A 17,948-nucleotide genomic window follows, 5' to 3' on the forward strand; every position below is an offset into this window, starting at 1 on the left:
GCCTCGCCGCCCCCGCCCCGGGGCTGAGCGCTCGGAGCCGGCAGGCGGCAGGATCGCACGCAGCCCTCCAATCGGGGCATCTTATGCAAATGAGAAGCCCTTATTTGGGAGCAGGCTCCGCCCCCTTCCCGCTCTGTGCGCTCCCCTCGCTGTAACCCATTCATGGTGGCCACTTTGGAAAGGATCGGCGCTTCCCAGCCGTAGTGTGTAATCAGACTCTCTTTAGCTCCATTTCTTCCTTTCTTTTACAATTTATCCCGCTTCTTCTTCCTGTTTTTTGTTTTTTTTTTTTTTTTTTTTCCTTCTCCTCTGGATTAGGCAGCAATCAATTCTCCCTGTGTCTGAGAAACAGGTGATCCTTGTTAACTGCTATCAGTTTCTGGATGCAGTTTGCTCTCCTGCGTTTGAAGGATAATGACACCAGGCAAGACCGAATCAGCATAACTTTTACTTTGCAAGAGGAAAAACTTTTTTTCCCTATTTGAAGGCATTAAAAACACGTAACATTTAAAGACAGAAGAAGTTGGTTTTAAAGCTGAACTTCTCCACTTTCTGGGATTTGTGTGTGTCAACTTCAAAGGCTGCGTCTTTTTTTTTTTTTCCTCCTCCCTTATCTCCCAAAAGGAAACTGTTGCTAGTTGGAATAGACTTTTTAAATGTTTGGGATTCAAGATACTTTAGGAAGAGGACCAATTCTGAAAGATAAATCTCTAGGTTCTGAAATGGATTCCGTCAGGTCCTGGGTCAGAAACGTTGGGGTTGTGGATGCAAACGTAGCAGCACAAAGGTAACTGTGACTGTTTTCTCCCCCACTTCCCCCCCCCCCCCTTTTTTTTTAACCAAGCCTTTTCTTTACTCTCTATTGTTTGCATTTGATATTAAATTTATTTTCTCCCTTTCTGTCCCCCTCCTTCCTCCCGGTTTCTTCTAGTCAGTGAAAATTCAGGGTATTACAGCTAAAGCAAGGGAGAAGCACTCCAAAAACGGAGAGCATCAGGAGTCCGAAAATCCAGTGCAGGGATCAGATGACACAGAGCTCGGATCATTCTTTCTTTTTCAGCACAAGGGAGATGTGTGGGGGGGTGGATTGGTTGTACCTAGCGATACACAGAACTCCTTCCCGCTTTCTGGGGCAGACAGCTGAATAGGAGCGGACCAAGTTAGGATTAATTTAAATGTAGATCTTTTCCCTCGCTCCGCCCCGGCCCATCTTGTTTTACTTAATTCAAGTGTCTCTGTAGCTACGGTAAGCACTGGAGAAACCTCAGCTCGTGAATTGCAGGCTGCTAGAGGCAAGCAGCGAGCAAAGCAGGCTTCCGAGGGAGAAGGAGTGTTGGCAGGCAGAAAAGCCGTGCGGGCAGCCCGGCGGTGCCGCGGCCCCAGCGCGGAGCGGCCGCACAGCGCGGAGCCCGCTCGCTGCCTGTCCACTGGCTGCCCCGCTCCCTGCCCGGAGCCCCTCTCCCCTGCCCGCTCCCTGCCCGGAGCCCCTCTCCCCTGCCCGGACCCCGCTCCCTGCGCAGAGCCCCGCTCCCGGCCCCGCTCCTCTTCCCGCAGCCCCGCTCCCTGCCCCGCTCCTCTTCCCGCAGCCCCGCTCCCTGCCCCGCTCCTCTTCCCGCAGCCCCGCTCCCTGCCCCTCTCCTTTTCCCGCAGCCCCGCTCCCTGCCCGCTCCCTGCGCGTAGCCCCACTCCCTTCCCCGCTCCCTGCCCGCTCCATCCCACCTGCACGGCCCGGCTGGTCCAGCACCTGCGGGTGCCAGGGATCGCTGCTGCTCTGCAATGCCAGTAAACACACGGAACTGGGGGGCTCTTTGGTTTTTACTTGTTCGGGCGGCTTAGCTTTCCCCCGCTTTTTAAATTTTCTTTTCCCAGCCAGTCGGCACAAGTCCGTTATTCTAGTCTCTACCCGTTAGGGGTAAGACGATGAAAAACCTTTTTAGGTATTTTTTTTTTTTTTTTCTCCTCACTCTCTGGATACTTTTTAACATTTTTTTTTAAACTAGTAGCATCGGGGAAGGGAAAGGCTAAATTGGTTCCGGGAATAAGTTCGCTTTTATTTAACATAGAGACAAGGCAAAGGGCATATAACAGTAGATGGAACTTCAAATGAAATAGGGACATTATAGAGATAGTCCATCCATGCCCCCACCCACGGCTTGATCCGTGCGAAAGGTTTTCCAAACACTATGGGAGGAGTTATCAGAGTTTTATGAATGTCGATAGACGGTTTAATAACTACGATGACGGGGGGAGAGGTTTATTCCCGGGGAAACCGAAAGTAAAAGGAAGCGGCTCCCAAGCAGCCTCTAATTTGCGGGCGCGGTGGAGACGCGGTCGCGCTGTGTTAGGTGGTGGCATTGCCGGGTTTTTTTCAGAGATCCGTAATAAACCAAGAAATCCGAGTTTTTCCATGTAGAATGAGAGGAAGCCCCAAACTAGGTGCAGTTGTGGCGGATGTGGCGAGTCCCCGCTGTACCTATTTGGCAATGGAAAACACAGGGAAACATCTGTAGTTCTCCGAAAGAGGAAAATACTTTGGCTAATGCGGTGGAGCTGTTTTGGGGACTGACAACTGAAGCTGTTCTGATTCCTAACTTGTCTGGCAGATAAATTTAATCCGTCTGTTAAGTAATATGGAGGTGCTTGCGTGCACCTATTTTCAAATTCGCATTACGGAGAGGGAGCTACAACTAGTTTCACTGAGAAATGTAGCAGTTAGGGATACTCTGGATATGCAAAAGCATTTGAATCTTTACAAGCCCGGCAATGTGTGGGAACCACTGCATTTTCTGCAATCAGGGACAAGATTTGGGCAAGGACTAATTAACTGGAGTCTAAATTCTTTCCATTTAAATCAGAAATTGAAGACCCAGGCATTGGTTCAAATAGGTCAGTGAGTAAAGACTACATTGACGAAATTCATTACTGAGAAAAGCAGATATGCTGCTTGAAACTAGTTGTCTTTTGCCTAAAATGTAGCTGCCCTCAAGCTGACAGTCCACTTGTAGGAAATGTTAAGATCACTTGTCTTGTACAGGAAAAGGGAGAGATGCTGGAATGTACAGATAGCCCTTCCAGACTCTCTGATATGTTACATCTACTTCCCAACCTGTGTGTTGCATTCCAGCCATGAGTGTGACAGGCAAGAAGGAAATAGGTAGAGGAGGAAGTAAAACACTTACTGATCTCTTTACATTCAGGCTCTGTAAATTACTCTTGTCCTCAGAACATAACCATAAAGATACCAGGGCCAAGCCAAAATGAGTGTTACAATGACAGCTTCAAACTTGGGCATCGCTTCGTCCCCCCGCCAGGCTCTGCATTCGGCCGCAGCCGCCCCGGCCCTCCCTGCTGTCCCGCTGGGGAAGGAGCCATGAGAGCCAGGGTGACAAGTGACACTTCCTAACCTTGTGTGACACTCGCACAAGGTGGATGATTCCCAGCTTTTCTCTGAATGTGTTCTGCCTTTTCTGTTGTTGTTCTGCTGTTACTACTGCACAACCTGGTAATGTCTTTGTCTCTTCCCCCCACACCCCATCCCGTGTTTTTCCTCCACAGCGGAGTAGCTTTGTCCAGAGCTCACTTTGAAAAGCAGCCACCCTCCAACTTGAGGAAATCCAATTTCTTTCACTTTGTTCTGGCTCTCTACGACAGACAGGGGCAGCCCGTGGAAATAGAGAGGACAGCTTTTGTGGACTTTGTAGAAAATGATAAAGTAAGGCTTGTTATCTTTCTTCTTCCTCTTTTCTTCTCCAAATTTGACCTTTTCTTCTCCCCCAATTGAGCCGCTAACTTTTAATACCTGTTGTCCCTAACAAAATACAGCCAGCTCTTGGTCGAGTGTTCAGGTGCTTTGGTAAAGCTGTGCGTGCTGCTGTAGTTCAAAAGGCTTGCAAGCCTCTGCTGGATCTGGAATAAAATGGGAATTTCATACATCTGCTAAAAAGAGAATTAAAAAATGCATGAGGGACAACTGCGTGCCTTTTCTTTTTTTTTTTTTTTTTCCGTATCTACCAGATTTGCCAAGTTTTATTAGTACCCTAACAGAAGTGGAATCTGACCTGTAATATGTCGTATTATCTGTTGAGCTTGATTATTTGTATTCCTTAAGACTCCAAAGTAAATGGCAGTACTCGAGAAACATTTGGTTTGAGATTTTTTTAAATCCATGTGTTGACCATTTCACATTGTTTTTACAAGTATTTTCTTAGTCATGGACAAGATTTTTTTAATTATGAAGGGTGCTTGTATAAAATTATCTTCTAGGAAATTATAGTGTAAAAAAACATGCAAGGAACATCCCTGTAGCACAACCTTGGGGAAATAAATAACAATGACTCAAAATAACACTGTTACAAAGCAACGAACACATTAAAAACAAAACCCACCGAGCTTTCCCGGTATTAATCTGCTTTATATTAACTGACTGAAAACATACAGATTTGTCTCGGTGTATTGCTTTGAAAAAGTTGAGAGCATAAGAGCAAAGAAGAGAGGAAAAGAAGTTCTTGAACTCCTACAGGAAAAGATGTCAGCTGTATTTTGTAGTTTGTCCTGGGTCATTTGGAAGGTTAATATACCCCGATCAGTGGATCCACCTCTCGGAATTTTAATGAACTTTGTTGTCACTTCAATCATGATTATCAGGTTTTGCATTTTAAATGTGCCAAGTGTAAGTTCTGGAAGAAATTATTTGAAAATTGTCTCTTTCAGGAGCAAGGCAATGAAAAGACGAACAACGGCACACATTACAAACTCCAGCTTCTTTACAGCAATGGTGAGTCCCATTCCCAGTCACCTTCTGTAGGCTGTAATATGTGGCGTGCTTTGTAGGTGCTGTCACTCTGATTTCCAAAATACCCTGGAATTCCCTGGCTGATGCCCCTTCAGTGCAGGGCTGGGCTCTGAGCTTCACCTGCTGTGGACGGGCTTGGGAAACCAAGCTAAATGGTCTTTCTGAGGGCGTTTAATAAAGCACTGGCTGAAATGAATGATTTTGTTGTGATGTTTAGGGAAAGATGCGTGTTACCAGCATTATTTCTGACTCTCGTCTCTTGCTCTAGGTGTCAGGACTGAACAGGATCTCTACGTTCGGCTCATCGATTCAGTCACCAAGCAGGTGAGCACAGCTAATAAATAAATAGCTACCCTATCCCACCTCATCCTTTCTTTTTTCTTAACAGTGCCCTGCGTAGTTTTTATTCTCTTGTTCATTTGTATTGCAGATCTTATTTTTGAGGGCAATTGAAAAGTAATGCTCTTAAGTCTATTTTTTTTCCTCTGTGAATTATAGGTTTTTATCTATTTTTTATCAATAGTTATGTATAAGCTGCTTTCCCTGCTCACAAAGGCCTTGGGGCAGGTATTTATTTGCAAGCAATGGTGAGGTAAAAAGCCTTGGCCTCAGATCTGAATGTTATGACAAATAAGTAACTCTTGTATGCTACTGGCTTACCTCTTCTCTTTATTTTTGTAGCCCATCACTTATGAAGGACAGAACAAGAACCCAGAAATGTGCAGGGTTTTGCTTACCCATGAAGTCATGTGCAGGTAGGGTGACTTTACGAATGGCATCATTTGTTAAGTTGGTTTCTGTAGATGACAAAGTGGCCTTTTCAATGAAGCTGTAGGTAGGAAGAGTTTGGTTTGTTTGATTTTTGTTGGTGTTGAGTCGGAGAGATTCTTGTGTAGGAAGACTCTCATTTTACATGTGGGTAACATTTGATTTGGGTTCAATGCAGATATTTGGGGGTTTGTGTGTGGTGTTTTATGTCCTTTTTTTTCCCCTTGGCAAGAAATTTAGCAAGCCCAGGCTCACAGTCTCAGCTGCATTATTTTTATTTAAACTAGGCCTTTGTATGTGTTGTTAAATTGAGACTTTTCATACCCTTATTTCTTACAAAAATTCCCGTTCAACTTTTGAAAACAAGCTGTTTAACTTCCAGATTTTGACTTCGAAACTAAAAGGTATACTTAATGTACTTTTCTCTGGTGAAATATTTTATTTTTCTTAATTCAATTATACTCATTAATGTTCTTAAATTTTGCTTAGTTCTACCCCAACCAAAACAGAAGCCTCTCAAACCAAAATACAAATCCTTCTTTTCTATACTGTGTGAGCAATATTTAGAGGACTTCCACCTTTTAATTAAACCCCAGTATTTTTAGTTATAAATTAGAGGGTAAAATGAGTTGAGGATGTTTTTAATAACATTTGTATAAGTCTGAAGTTACATGTACCTTATGTATGTACATCGTGCTTCCATGGTAACTTATTACTTTTCCTGTTCTCGTGTAATTAAATTTTTTTCAATACATATAACAATGCAAACAGTCAGTGTGGTATATTAAAATGTGTTAAATTGTGCATAGAATGTCCTTTCGGAAAATGAGAGGCAAAACCGATCATGACCTTTACTAACAGTTTGTGATTTATTGTATTATGGGAGGCCGTTAAGCTGTTGGACTGAATGTCGCTTCTTTTAATGTTGCAGTTTGCTACTTGATTTTTGTGTTTATTTTTTTTTAAGTAGCCTTTTAAGGTAACATAGTAAGAGCAGCTCGTTTGGACAGACTTCTTGTGGTACTTAACAATTATGTCAACTATCCCTTTACTTTTAAAATATAATAAGAACGAAGTAAATGTCTAGTGTTTATCTGTTGTGCTTTGCTCTCGTTAATTAAGAAAATGAGCATTGTTCTTTTTGACCCACAATCACGTATGTATGCACAAATACAGCACATATCATGTACGAGAGATACGGCGCACTTTGCAAGGACTTGTAGATGTAGTAGCACAGATCAACGGGGTGTATGCTACTTTCTGGCACGTCTAAAACTTGTGTACGTATTTAAATATATATCCTATCTATATTGTTTAAAGTCTTCACTATAACCGGGTGAACATTAGAGAAGAAAAATCTTGGAATCGCTATGGAGTTGGGTCCTGGTTTATGCTAACAAAATAACAGGCAGGATATTTCACCCTCCTCCCCACTTCTGTATAGCGTGCGGTTCTATCTTAGAAGTTAAAATACTTCAGCAAACACCAGTATCCTCCCTCCCAAATGTACTTCTTTAAAATACAGTTATTTTGGCTTTTTCCCCTGCTCCCTGTCCCTGCCTTTATGGCATCAAACACTCTGTTCAGCTTTTATATACCTGGCCTCTGCTGATGCCTACAAACATATTCCGTGCTTGATTTAGGGCTGTGTTCTACAAATGTAAACCATTATTCCGATTATACTGAACTCTCCTGCTTGATGGATTAGCCAAGGAGGAATTACAACTCAGGGATGTTCTTGCCATGTAAAACGCAGATTAGCGAACAAAATCAAAAGCGCTCTGTAACCTAATCAAGTCATTTGACTTTAAATGTCGTGTTTTCCTAAAGTGTCTCTGAACAGGATGCAGCATATTCCGAAGAGGCATTACACACATCACGTTGAATAATGCCAAGGGAATGGATTCGACTCTAGTTAAACTCGACATTTTATTTTATTTCTTTTAAGTACAATAATCAAATCTTCCTCATTGTGTGCTGCTTAAGTGGCAGCATCAATTTTTAAAGCCCCTAGTTTAGTTTGCATTAGTAACAGTATATAAAAATTTAATGCACTGTACCCACTGTGCTGTCCAAATTGATGCCTACTGTTTTTAAAAAGAAGGGTCTGCCTGTCTTTCTCTTCTTCTTCCCATCCTTGCTAGTTGAAGGTAGGCTTTATTTTGGTATTTTTTTTAATGTAATCACACAGGCAGCTATTCTTGCTGTATAGAGACAAGTGCATCCGAAACTCGGCATCTTCCACTCAGACGGTGACAGATGCGTGCTTAGCAGGAAAGTTGTCTAAATATTGATATGGCTACAGCAATCTGTCATACCAATTGAAAGTTAAACTCTCAGCTCTCAATAATTAGTGCTTTCAGCAAGAGGCTCTATTTATTTATTTGCAAATCTGGAATTTTGCATTTGGGTTATTATGGCCTAATGGGAACTGTTCCTGTTAGGTGGATCTAAAATACACAGTCGTTCCCCCCAATGGTTGGAAATCAAGGTAAACAGTCTCCTCTCCTCAAGTAACTTTTTCTTTTCTTCCTTTCTTCCAATTACGGACTAAGAGGAAAGTAGTTGTTATGCTGCTGCCAGCAACCCCCTATGCCCTCAATGCTCAGAGGGTTAAAAGGTATTATAATTTGAACAGAAGTAGTCTCAGGGCCTACAGCTGGCTAATAACAGAGCCGCATTGAGGCAGGCGAGCCCCACAGCTGTGACTTTCGCCACAAGGCTCAGACTAGACAGGAGCTCTAATCAGCTGGGCCAGGCGGCCACTGGGGCCTGTGTCTTTATCGGCCAGATGGTGTGAATTTAGACACTTTTGTTATGCAATTGCAGGGAGGAGTTGGGGAGAAGAAAACAAAACAAAGGCCACCATGCTGTGAGCTTATTTGAGTTTGAAATTAGAGACAGATTTTTTTTTTTTTTGATGGGGGAGTGAGGGGAGGGAAGTTGAGGGCTGAATTTTAAAACCATTTTAGTCAAGTGTGAGGAGGGAAAGGATGCGAGTTTGCCTTAGACATGAGCTTTCTGGAGGATTCAGTTTGTAGAGCTGGTGGTGACTGTGGTAGATTTTTGGTTTCTGTGTTTGTTTTTAGGCTTTTTCAGGACAGTTCATACTGTAAACCATTACTTTTCCTGCGTAGTTAGAGGGGAAAGTATAATAAGAAAAAGTGTAGAAAATAGAAGTCTTGGCCTTGATATTCTTATTTTAAGCAGATGAGTGTCTCTAAAGATATGTTCCTAGCAGAACTGTAAATATTGGTTAAGTCATGCCAATAATTTGTGTTAAGAGAATATTGTAGGCTTAATCCTGGACCACCAGAGTTTGGGATTTTTGCCATTGACTTAAATTAGAACATGTCAATTCTGTTACAGACAGCACTTGTAAAACAAACCCAGTGGAAATGTTCTAAAACGCGATGTGAAGCAATGGCAACTTCTCCGGGAGGAGTGTGAGCGGATGAGATGAGGTGGAGGCGCTGCTGGTGTGTTCTGCTTGACCCTTATGGTGCTGTAGTGCAATTAGAAGTATTTTTTTATTACTGTCTGTGTAAGTTACACAACTAAAGGATATCTCATTAGTATTATCGCAAAGAGAGGAAATGCCTGCTGTTTCAGCTAGCTGGGAAAAACAAACACACACAAAACCAACACCAAAGCAAACAACAAACCACTCCGAAAGTATCTTAAAAATTGAGTTCCTTTTGTTGTTTTATTATAGCAGCATGTAAAACAGCGAGGCATTTATTCCCGGTGTTATTTCCAACGCACCATTATATTGGACATGTCAGAAGTACATGCCAAATTGATATTCTTCCGAGTGAGGCTTTTCTGCCGTTTGGGGATTTATTTTTTGTCTTTAGAAAACACCTTGCATCTTGGCTTTTAGTGCAAAAAATTGCAATTCTTTATAAACAATCATTAGGCAGCGGAATGCATAAGAGATGCACTTAAAAGGAAGTTGGGAGAAGGAGGCAGTGGCGATATTCTTAGCTGGTGTGAATTACCATAGCTTCACTGAAGCCGATGGAGCTATGACAATTTACAGCAGCTAGAGGGGCTGCCCCAGGGATTTTTAAATATTTAGTGTATCCTTTTATTTTAAAAGGGCTAGCATCGATGAATAAGTGCAGGATTGAGGCAAAGGGAATGTAGAAATGTTGAAACAGTTAGAGCTGCTATTCAAATAGATCTGCTAGTTGGATCTCATCTTGCTGGGCAATTTCAACCTGCAGATGGGAAGTTCCTGGCACACGTTGGAACCTCAGGAGAAAATGTCTGCATTTGAAATTTTTCATATCTGAATTTTGTCTAAATGCTTATTTTAGGTATTTATAATTTAATACTAGGCCTTTTGAGAAGAAAAGCTACTCTTTCATATTTTGTACTGCCTTCAGTACAGTTGGACTTTGAGGGAAATATAGTTAACAAAGATGAGGAGAAAGCTGAGGTACTTAATACCTACTTTGCCTCAGTTTTTACCAGTAAGACAGGTGGCCCTCGGGACAGCTGGTCTCTGGAGGTGGTTGACAGAGATAGGAAGCCAAATAGCCCGCTTGTATTCCAGGAGGAAATAGTTGGTGACTTACTGAGCCATCTGGATCTTCACAAGTCTATGGGACCAGATGGGATCCATCCTAGGGTGATGACGGACTGGAAAAATGGGCTGATTCCAATGGGATGAAGTTCAACAAGGCCAAGTGCCGGGTCCTGCACTTTGGCCACAACAACCCCCTGCAGCGCTCCAGGCTGGGCACAGAGCGTCTGGAGAGCAGTCGGGCAGAAAGGGACCTGGGGGGACTAATGGACAGGAAGCTCAACAGGAGCCAGCAGTGTGCCCAGGTGGCCAAGAAGGCCAGTGGTGTCCTGTCCTGTATCCAAACAGCGTGGTCAGCAGGACAAGGGCAGTGACCCTTCCCCTGTGCTCTGCACTGGGGAGGCCACACCTGGAGTCTTGTGTCCAGTTCTGGGCCCCTCAGTTCAGGAAAGAGATTGAAGTGCTGGAGTGGGTCCAGAGAAGAGCAACAAGACTGGGGAAGGGACTGGAACACAAGCCCTATGGGGAGAGGCTGAGGGAGCTGGGCTTGTTCAGTCTGGAGAAGAGGAGGCTTAGAGGTGAGCTCAGCTCTCTCCAGAACTACCTGAAGGGCAGTTCTAGCCAGGTGGGGATTGGGCTCTTCTCCCAGGCATCAGCAATAGGACAAGGGGCCATGGGCTTCAACTCTGCCAGGGGAAATTGAGACTGGATATTAGAAAGCAATTCTGGGCAGAGAGAGTGGTCAGGATTGGAATGGCTGCCCAGGGAGGTGCTGGACTCGCCGGCCCTGGAGGTTTTTAAACTGAGATTGGACATGGCACTTAGTGCCATGATCTAGTCAATGGACTGGAGTTGGACCAAGGGTTGGACTTGATGATCTCTGAGGTCTTTTCCAGCCCAGTCGATTCTGTGATTCAGTGAATTCAAGCATTTTAGTTATTTTTTCAATTCCTTTGCTTGGAATTGTTCTTCAGTTGGAAAACCATAGGATTCAGACTGCCTGGAGAATTTTGCAAATGTGTTCAGCACCTTTTATACTACTGTACAAAAACCATATTGCTGTCCATTTTTGTCTGGGAATTTGAAGAAAAGACGACAGGGAGGCAAGTGCCAAACTCAAGCTGGAATCAAGCAGGATTAGGGCACCTGGTTCCCTTAGTTCGTCTCCCTTCAGGAAAGCCTGGCCAGAGATTTCCCGGTCACTTTTCTAGGCACATAGTGAGTCCTGAAGCTTTGCAGACAAGACTTAGAGCTTTGCAATCAACAGTCCTGGTAATTCTTTAATTTTGGTTTTCTTTCTCTCTCCAGTCGATGCTGTGAGAAGAAAAGTTGCGGCAACAGAAATGAGACACCGTCTGACCCCGTGATCATTGACAGGTAGGAAACAAATCCTCCTTTTCCTACGAAAGCAAGCCCAAATTGTTGTGTGTGCTTTGAGGCAGCCGAGGGTCTTTCTTGCTGGTCTGTGTCTGCCCTTTGGGGATGTTTGTGCTTTGTAATTCTTTAGCGAAACGCCAGCCTAGGAGCTGGTTTGTTTTAGTCCAGCTGGGTCTACCTAGACAAAACTCTTGATGTTTATTTTTTAAATGAAGTTCTCTGTATATCACTTTCATTGTGACCAAATATTCTGTGTATGTCTCTGGAATACTTTCTGTTCACCAGGGATATGATCCATTTGGATTACTGAGGCAGATAAAGCTTTGAGCAACCTGGCAGCTTCAATAATATTCTTTAACAAGATAACAATATTTTTGTAGAAATGTGGGTGGAGCTGGTTTGAACAAAGGTCAGCAATTACTACATTCATTGTTTTCATCACCGAGTCAGTCTAAATTTTGGAACTTTGATGTGCTGGGGTTCTTCCATTCCCTTTACCCCACGGTTTATCCTTTTGATTTTGTACTTACAAGTTGCGCTTGGGGCCAAAGTTGGAAATTGCAGCAGACTGGGCTGTTTGTGCGGGTGCGAGTGGTAGTTTCCTGACTAGAAGCAGAAGTCCTAGATATGCCATCTCGACCTTCTCTGTGAAATTTCTAGCTTATTTTTGGCTGTGTTGATGTTTGGTATGAATCTGCATTTGGGAACTTTCCAATCTGGATTTTCTGAAACTTGTCTGACTGCTGGAGAAGCCGCATGATGTAAGTCTGGTATTAGCCCTGTGAGTTAAGAGCAGGAAGGGGGTAGTTCCCACCACTATTGAGTGAGCCCTCCGTTCTCATGCAAAATGAAGATACTGATGCTTTCTGTGGGGATTTGAGATCTGTTGAGGTCAAACGCAATGGAAGTGGAACTATTACAAAGAAGAGGGTTCTTTCTTTTAACAACTGTGTGTAAAGTATGCATCACAACTCAAAGCTTTTCCTAATTTGCTCTAAGCTTAGAACTTGTATTTGTAACTCTCCTGGTAATGGCAGTAGGCGTTCTGTTCGCACGGAAGCATCCTCTCCTGGAGTGCCGGTTCTTCCCTGTCATCTCTGTGTGTGCATGTCTCAAAACTGTGATTGAAAGCTGGAGTTCAGTAGGGACAATAATGAAGTAGATGAGAGAAATAAAGGGTGCAGCCCCATAAAGCTGTTTTCACTTGGTTTTAAAGGCAATCACTAAATCAGCTTTAGGCCGCAGAGGAAAGGAACGATCCCAAATCTGCACAGCTGTTTGGTGGTGTGGTTTAGTGAGCAGCGTGATGAATAGACACTCAACTCGCTAATCAGTGGTGCAGCATCTAGGAAATGACTCCCTCTTCTGTACAGTTATTTCTATTCCACCATTTTAGCCAGTTACACAAGGTTTGAGTGGCGAGGGATAATCCTCTGTGCTGCATCTTAATCAACACATGTAATGCAAATATAATAACAAAGTTATGCTGTACGTGTCTGTGCACAGAGGAATTCATTGTCTGGTCTGTCATCCTCAGATATTTCCACCACAGTAAGTACAACTGCTTGAGAGTTAAACCGAATGGTCAGCTCTCTCAGGCCACATTCAGACAAGCAGCAAACTCTGCTGGAGAGCCGTGTGTGTTCTGAACCAGACGGGGAATCTGGGCAGCAGTGCTCTTACTTATTTAGGAAGTCTTGATAAATGGCTTCTTGAGAAGAAAACATCTATGCTCAAGAACTTGGTAGCAGGTGGAATGCAATTTCTGAAATGCAGCTTGCAACCGTCTGCAATCACGCAGGTCAATAAATATGGTTGGATTTTCAGTCCAGTATTGGCTTCATGGTGTTTTTTTTCTTAGTTTAAAGTGAATGATAGGTTTTCTTTGAGTAATTGGAATTAAGGTGCTTTTTAATTGTTTGAAATTATAGGTAGATATAAACATTTGACATGTGACAATGCAGCTGTTACATTTTACAGACATACTAGAAAGTGGAAAAAACAGCTTAGAGAAGGGATTACAAAAATACATTTGTGTTAAGAAGAGCTGTGTCTGAACAGTGCGTGCAAAGTGAGATGGGAGCAGAGCTTTCGGTTTGAAATAGAAGGAAAATGGAGGCCAGAGAAGAACTTTGTCTGAAGCAGTTAGTTCTCCCTTTGAGCTTGCGTTAATTAACACGCGTTGCTCCTGCTGCAAGAACGCGTGTGAGAATTGTGGCTGGCGCTCCGGAGGTGCCGTCTGCATTGTCACTGCAGCCGGGGGGAACCTGGTGACAGCTCTGATTGCGCAGCAGATTAGAGACCAACATCTCCAGAGCTCCAGCAGGTGACTGTCACCAGCTGGAACCCGCTCTTAGGTTGAGCTGTGCCTAGCGTAGGTCTAGCAAGTTCCGTGTTTGATTTGCATTCAGATCACTGAGGTTATAACCTGCCATCCAGCGTTTCACTGAGCTAAACACGCACCAAATTTAGCAGAGTTATCATAAGTTGCTGCCAATGAACATAATTCCCTCTGGAATGCAGTATTTTCCCCTTTATTTGGTTCTTTCCCCGCTTCCTTTTTATGCTTCTGCTATTTTAGACTATTGTGTTGGTTCACCTGTTCATTGCGGTTGGGGGACACAATTGATTGGTGTTTGCCAAATCATGGAAACTTGGATCCCGGTTTAAAAAGGAAGAATTAGTTCAGTGGGAAAAAAATGTCAGCCGTGTTGTTGTTGGGCTTTTTCTTCTCCTTGAATGAATTCCAAAAGTTCTTATGCTGAATAAAACGTTTCTGCTGTGACCTTTGCTCCGGGGACTAGATTTAGATCCTAAGGACCTTGCAGTTATTTTTCTGCCCACTCTTGGAAACCAGCACTTGTTTAAATGAAAGGGAGCTGCTTCACTTGAAATCTACTGTGTACCCTCTCCTGCCAACAAAGATCCATAGGATACTGCAAATAAGCTTAATTCTTCATTTTACTGCAGATTTTCTTTCTCATTTTAGGTCAGTTATATAGCTTTGGATATAAATTCCCCATTCTTCAGGTGGGATTATTTTAATTATTCTTTGTGTTTCTTGAAGATTTAAGCTCTTTAGAGCAGGTTATTTTCTGTGCTGGTTACTCTTAGTGCTTTACTTAGTTCACTAAAGCTGTGATCTAATTGAAGCCCCCAGGGTGCCAGGGACAACTGGGTGACTTTTTCAGTTGAACAGCTTATTTGCTTATTATTTTTTTCTTCTAATAAGAGATAAATAGTCAAAAGAAATTTCTGTGTAATGCTGATGAAACATCTTAATTCAATTAAACAATGCAATGTAACTGGGATTTTGCTCCAGCAGAGGAAATTACTTGGAAAACCACTGCAAGATGTGAGCGTATTCTCTGTGCTGTTGCTGCGAGTCCTCTGCTGTCTTTGAGCTGATGGAATGAGATCATTTATCTCGGATGCTTTAAGAATCTGAGATCCTGGGTTCAATTCCTCCTCCTGTAAACCGAAACTCTTCCTGATTGTCCTGCAAGGAATCCACTGTGTTTTGCTACCACCTTTTATTTGTGTATTTATTGCGATTATGAACTGGGGCAGTGACGGTAGTGATGGATGGATTGGGGTGAGGTGCTGGGCTGTGTGTGCGTTACCTGGGTGAACTACGGTATTGGTCAGGCAACATGTGCTGTAAATGTTGAGGGTTTTATTGTTTTTCTTTTTAAAGAAGAAGCCCAACGCAGCTGGCACGCTTGTTAGCATCTCCGTGAAGGAGCAGAAGAGACAGGATTACATTCCTGTGCCATAGGGGTCCATCCCTTCATCGCCAAAATGGGGCGGCACGGGTAGAGCTTTTCTCCCCTGCTGATTCCCATGCCCTACCTGCTGCACAGATAAACAGGGGCCGCAGCTCTCCGGGCTGGCACTATTCACAAGCACTAAAACTCACTTTAGGAAAGACAGCTGTTGCCGGGCTTAAACATTCTCCCTGTGCCCCTATAGTGTTCATGCTGTGTGTTGAAGTGCTCTGTATGAGATGTCCGCGTTAATAGGACTGGGCTTTATGTCGTCTTATGTTCTCCCCCGGATTCCCTCTCCCTAAAAAAGGCAAAAGGGCACATAGATTAGCTTTCATTTTGAAGGATCTGGCTTGAAATAAGTGCAGACTTCTGGCTATTCTAGGGGGTTTTGTTTGGTTGTTTTTTTTCCTATCTTAGCTTCAGCTGTCTAAAAAGGACTTTATCACTTCCATCTCCCTTTCGGATTGATCCCCAAAACCCTTGGGTAACACAAGGATATTTCCTAATGCTTAGAGGCAGAACAACATGAATGGAGAGGCCTGGATCGAATTCCCACTGATACCGAGTTCCCCAGTCACTTTAAACAAGTCACATAACCCCGTGCCTCAGTTCCCCCACAATGCAGTGTTAGCAATTACCAAGCAGTGGGAACAATTTCAGCTCCTCGAATAGGAGTTTCTGGTTTTATTTCCGTGTTTCTACTGCAAGGAGGATTTCATACACATGGCAGAGCTGGATTGTTGTTGTTTTACTGTATTCTCCATAGTCCTTGTAACCCTGCCAAGGTAGAATCAGTGTCTCAGATCTGTTGCTGCCGCGGGTGAGACCAGAACCCACAGAGAGGTGCAGCCTCCTCAGCTCCCCGCGCGCTCCGTCCCCCCTTCCAAGCTCCGAACCCCACAGTGATCCCGTCTCTTGTCTTAGGGAGTCAAAGTCCTTTGTTCCCTGCTAAACCCTGCTCTCCTGCAAAGAGCTGCTGTTCTGCCATCTGTCTCTTTATGAATTTTTTAGTAGACTGGATGTTTGTGGGGAGTCAGTAACTTAAAGTGCACTATCCAGCCATTTGACAAGTGGTTCTGTTAGTGCATCATTTGCTTCTTTTTTTCTTTTCTTTTTGGTTAAACCTGCTCTTTGAGGCCAAAAGAAAATTTCCTTACTAGTTTGCTGTCTTAAAATCTTTGTGTACAATCACTTAAAGCTCGTAGATGGAGTAAGTTGGAGACTAGTTGGTTTCACTGGATCTTTTATTTTTGAATGTTGACAGACAACAGATTTTCCAGCAAGCTGGTGAGTCAAAAGAAGCATAAAGATCTCTCTGAGTGTGCTCGAAAAATGAAGAATGGACTTGTGGTTAAGGGACTACTTGGAGCTGTGCAAGTCTGGGTTCTTTTCCTTTCTCTCACTTGCAGGCTCCCTATATTTTTCTAACCATTCACATAGACTGTGTTTAACAGTAAACCAAGGCTAAGCGTGCTTTTCTAGCTTTCACTGATAACGTAAAGATACATATGCTGAAAATCGATGCGTGAAAATACTATGGTGGTGTGGAAAACTGTTGCCGTTAGACTGAAGATTGTTTTGGAATGATTTAAAAGTTGTTCTCCCCCAGACTGGTAGTTGCTGCTGGCTGGGCTGAAGGTGTTACTGCTTCTGAGACTCAGCCAGAATTAAATGAGAGGAGTTTAAATCGCTGCTGGTTTCTGGCACTGATTTATTAGGAAGGTAACAGAACAGGAACCTGATTTCCACCAGCTTTTTGTACCCGTGACTGTCCTGAGCAGCTCACCTGAGCCTGCTGAGAGCAGCATTTGCCTTTTTGGGTATGTTAGAGGGAAGAAAGTAATGGGTGGAGTGTTAACCACCATTGATTGCTTTAGTTCCACCAAGCCTGTTACTGGAATAGTTAGCACATGTTCTGGTTTCAGAACTGCAAGGGGAGCATGGTTAAGTCTGAGCAAGGACGTATTATATAATTCAGAGAAATAAAATCTGACTATTGCTACTACTGCCTAGAAGCCTTAAGAAAAACTAAGTCAAAAGAAGACAAGACCCAAAGGATTTTAGCCATTCTGCATAGATCAGATAAGCCTCCATGATGTGTTAGTGCAGTTTGGACAGCAAGCGGGGATAGATTCCAGTTGTGCTTTAGCTAAGAGAAAAAACATCGGTGATGCTGGTTTAATCCTATTTAAATTGAAGCTTTGTCCCTACAATAAGGAGGATTTGATCCAGTTTGTGGTGTTCTCGTGAACAGCAAGTGAGGGGGTTAAATGGCTGCTGATAATACGGGGTCTCGGAAGGACAGATGAGATAGTGCGAGGAGCCCTTAGAATCAATGGCTTTGGTAGCAATCAGGAGGGGAATGAAATAAAAGTTTCCCATGAACTAAAGTGCCTCTGGGAATAGAAGACGAGGATAAATTCACTGTGTAAAAGAAATTCTGGGCATGTAGAGCCGTAGCATGTGACATGGGATCTCTACAAGTCACAGCCTTGAAAATGGATCCACATTTGCCTGGATCCATTCGCACTCATCATTGAAAATGCCAACATTTCAGAGTATTTGTATCCTCATGAAAGCATCCGCTGTGTATTTATGACCTCAAATACTCTTCCTTACCCCTTTTGCGCTCCTCTCGGCCTCTGTCTAGACCTGGTTTTACAGACTTGTCACTTCATCTGCCCTGACCTTTTTTGTTACTGCCCCTTAC

The 17,948-nt window shown here is 43.4% G+C and overlaps 1 protein-coding gene across 1 annotated transcript in view; it reads left to right on the forward strand.

Annotated features, from left to right (window-relative positions):
- Window positions 1–656: 656 nt before the first annotated feature.
- The window catches only part of EBF2 (EBF transcription factor 2), a gene marked incomplete at its 5' end in the record, with an annotated part of 112,523 nt that continues 95,231 nt past the window's right edge, over window positions 657–17,948 (forward strand). Inside the window, 6 exons of the mRNA XM_082072743.1 lie at window positions 657–787; window positions 3,556–3,712; window positions 4,711–4,774; window positions 5,061–5,116; window positions 5,474–5,547; window positions 11,400–11,468. Coding sequence (XP_081928869.1) covers window positions 657–787; window positions 3,556–3,712; window positions 4,711–4,774; window positions 5,061–5,116; window positions 5,474–5,547; window positions 11,400–11,468 — 551 coding nt within the window. The remainder of the gene's footprint in view (window positions 788–3,555; window positions 3,713–4,710; window positions 4,775–5,060; window positions 5,117–5,473; window positions 5,548–11,399; window positions 11,469–17,948) is intronic.

The sequence above is a fragment of the Streptopelia decaocto genome (assembly GCF_964273445.1).
Source record: "Streptopelia decaocto genome assembly, chromosome: 25".
Classification (NCBI taxonomy): domain Eukaryota; kingdom Metazoa; phylum Chordata; class Aves; order Columbiformes; family Columbidae; genus Streptopelia; species Streptopelia decaocto.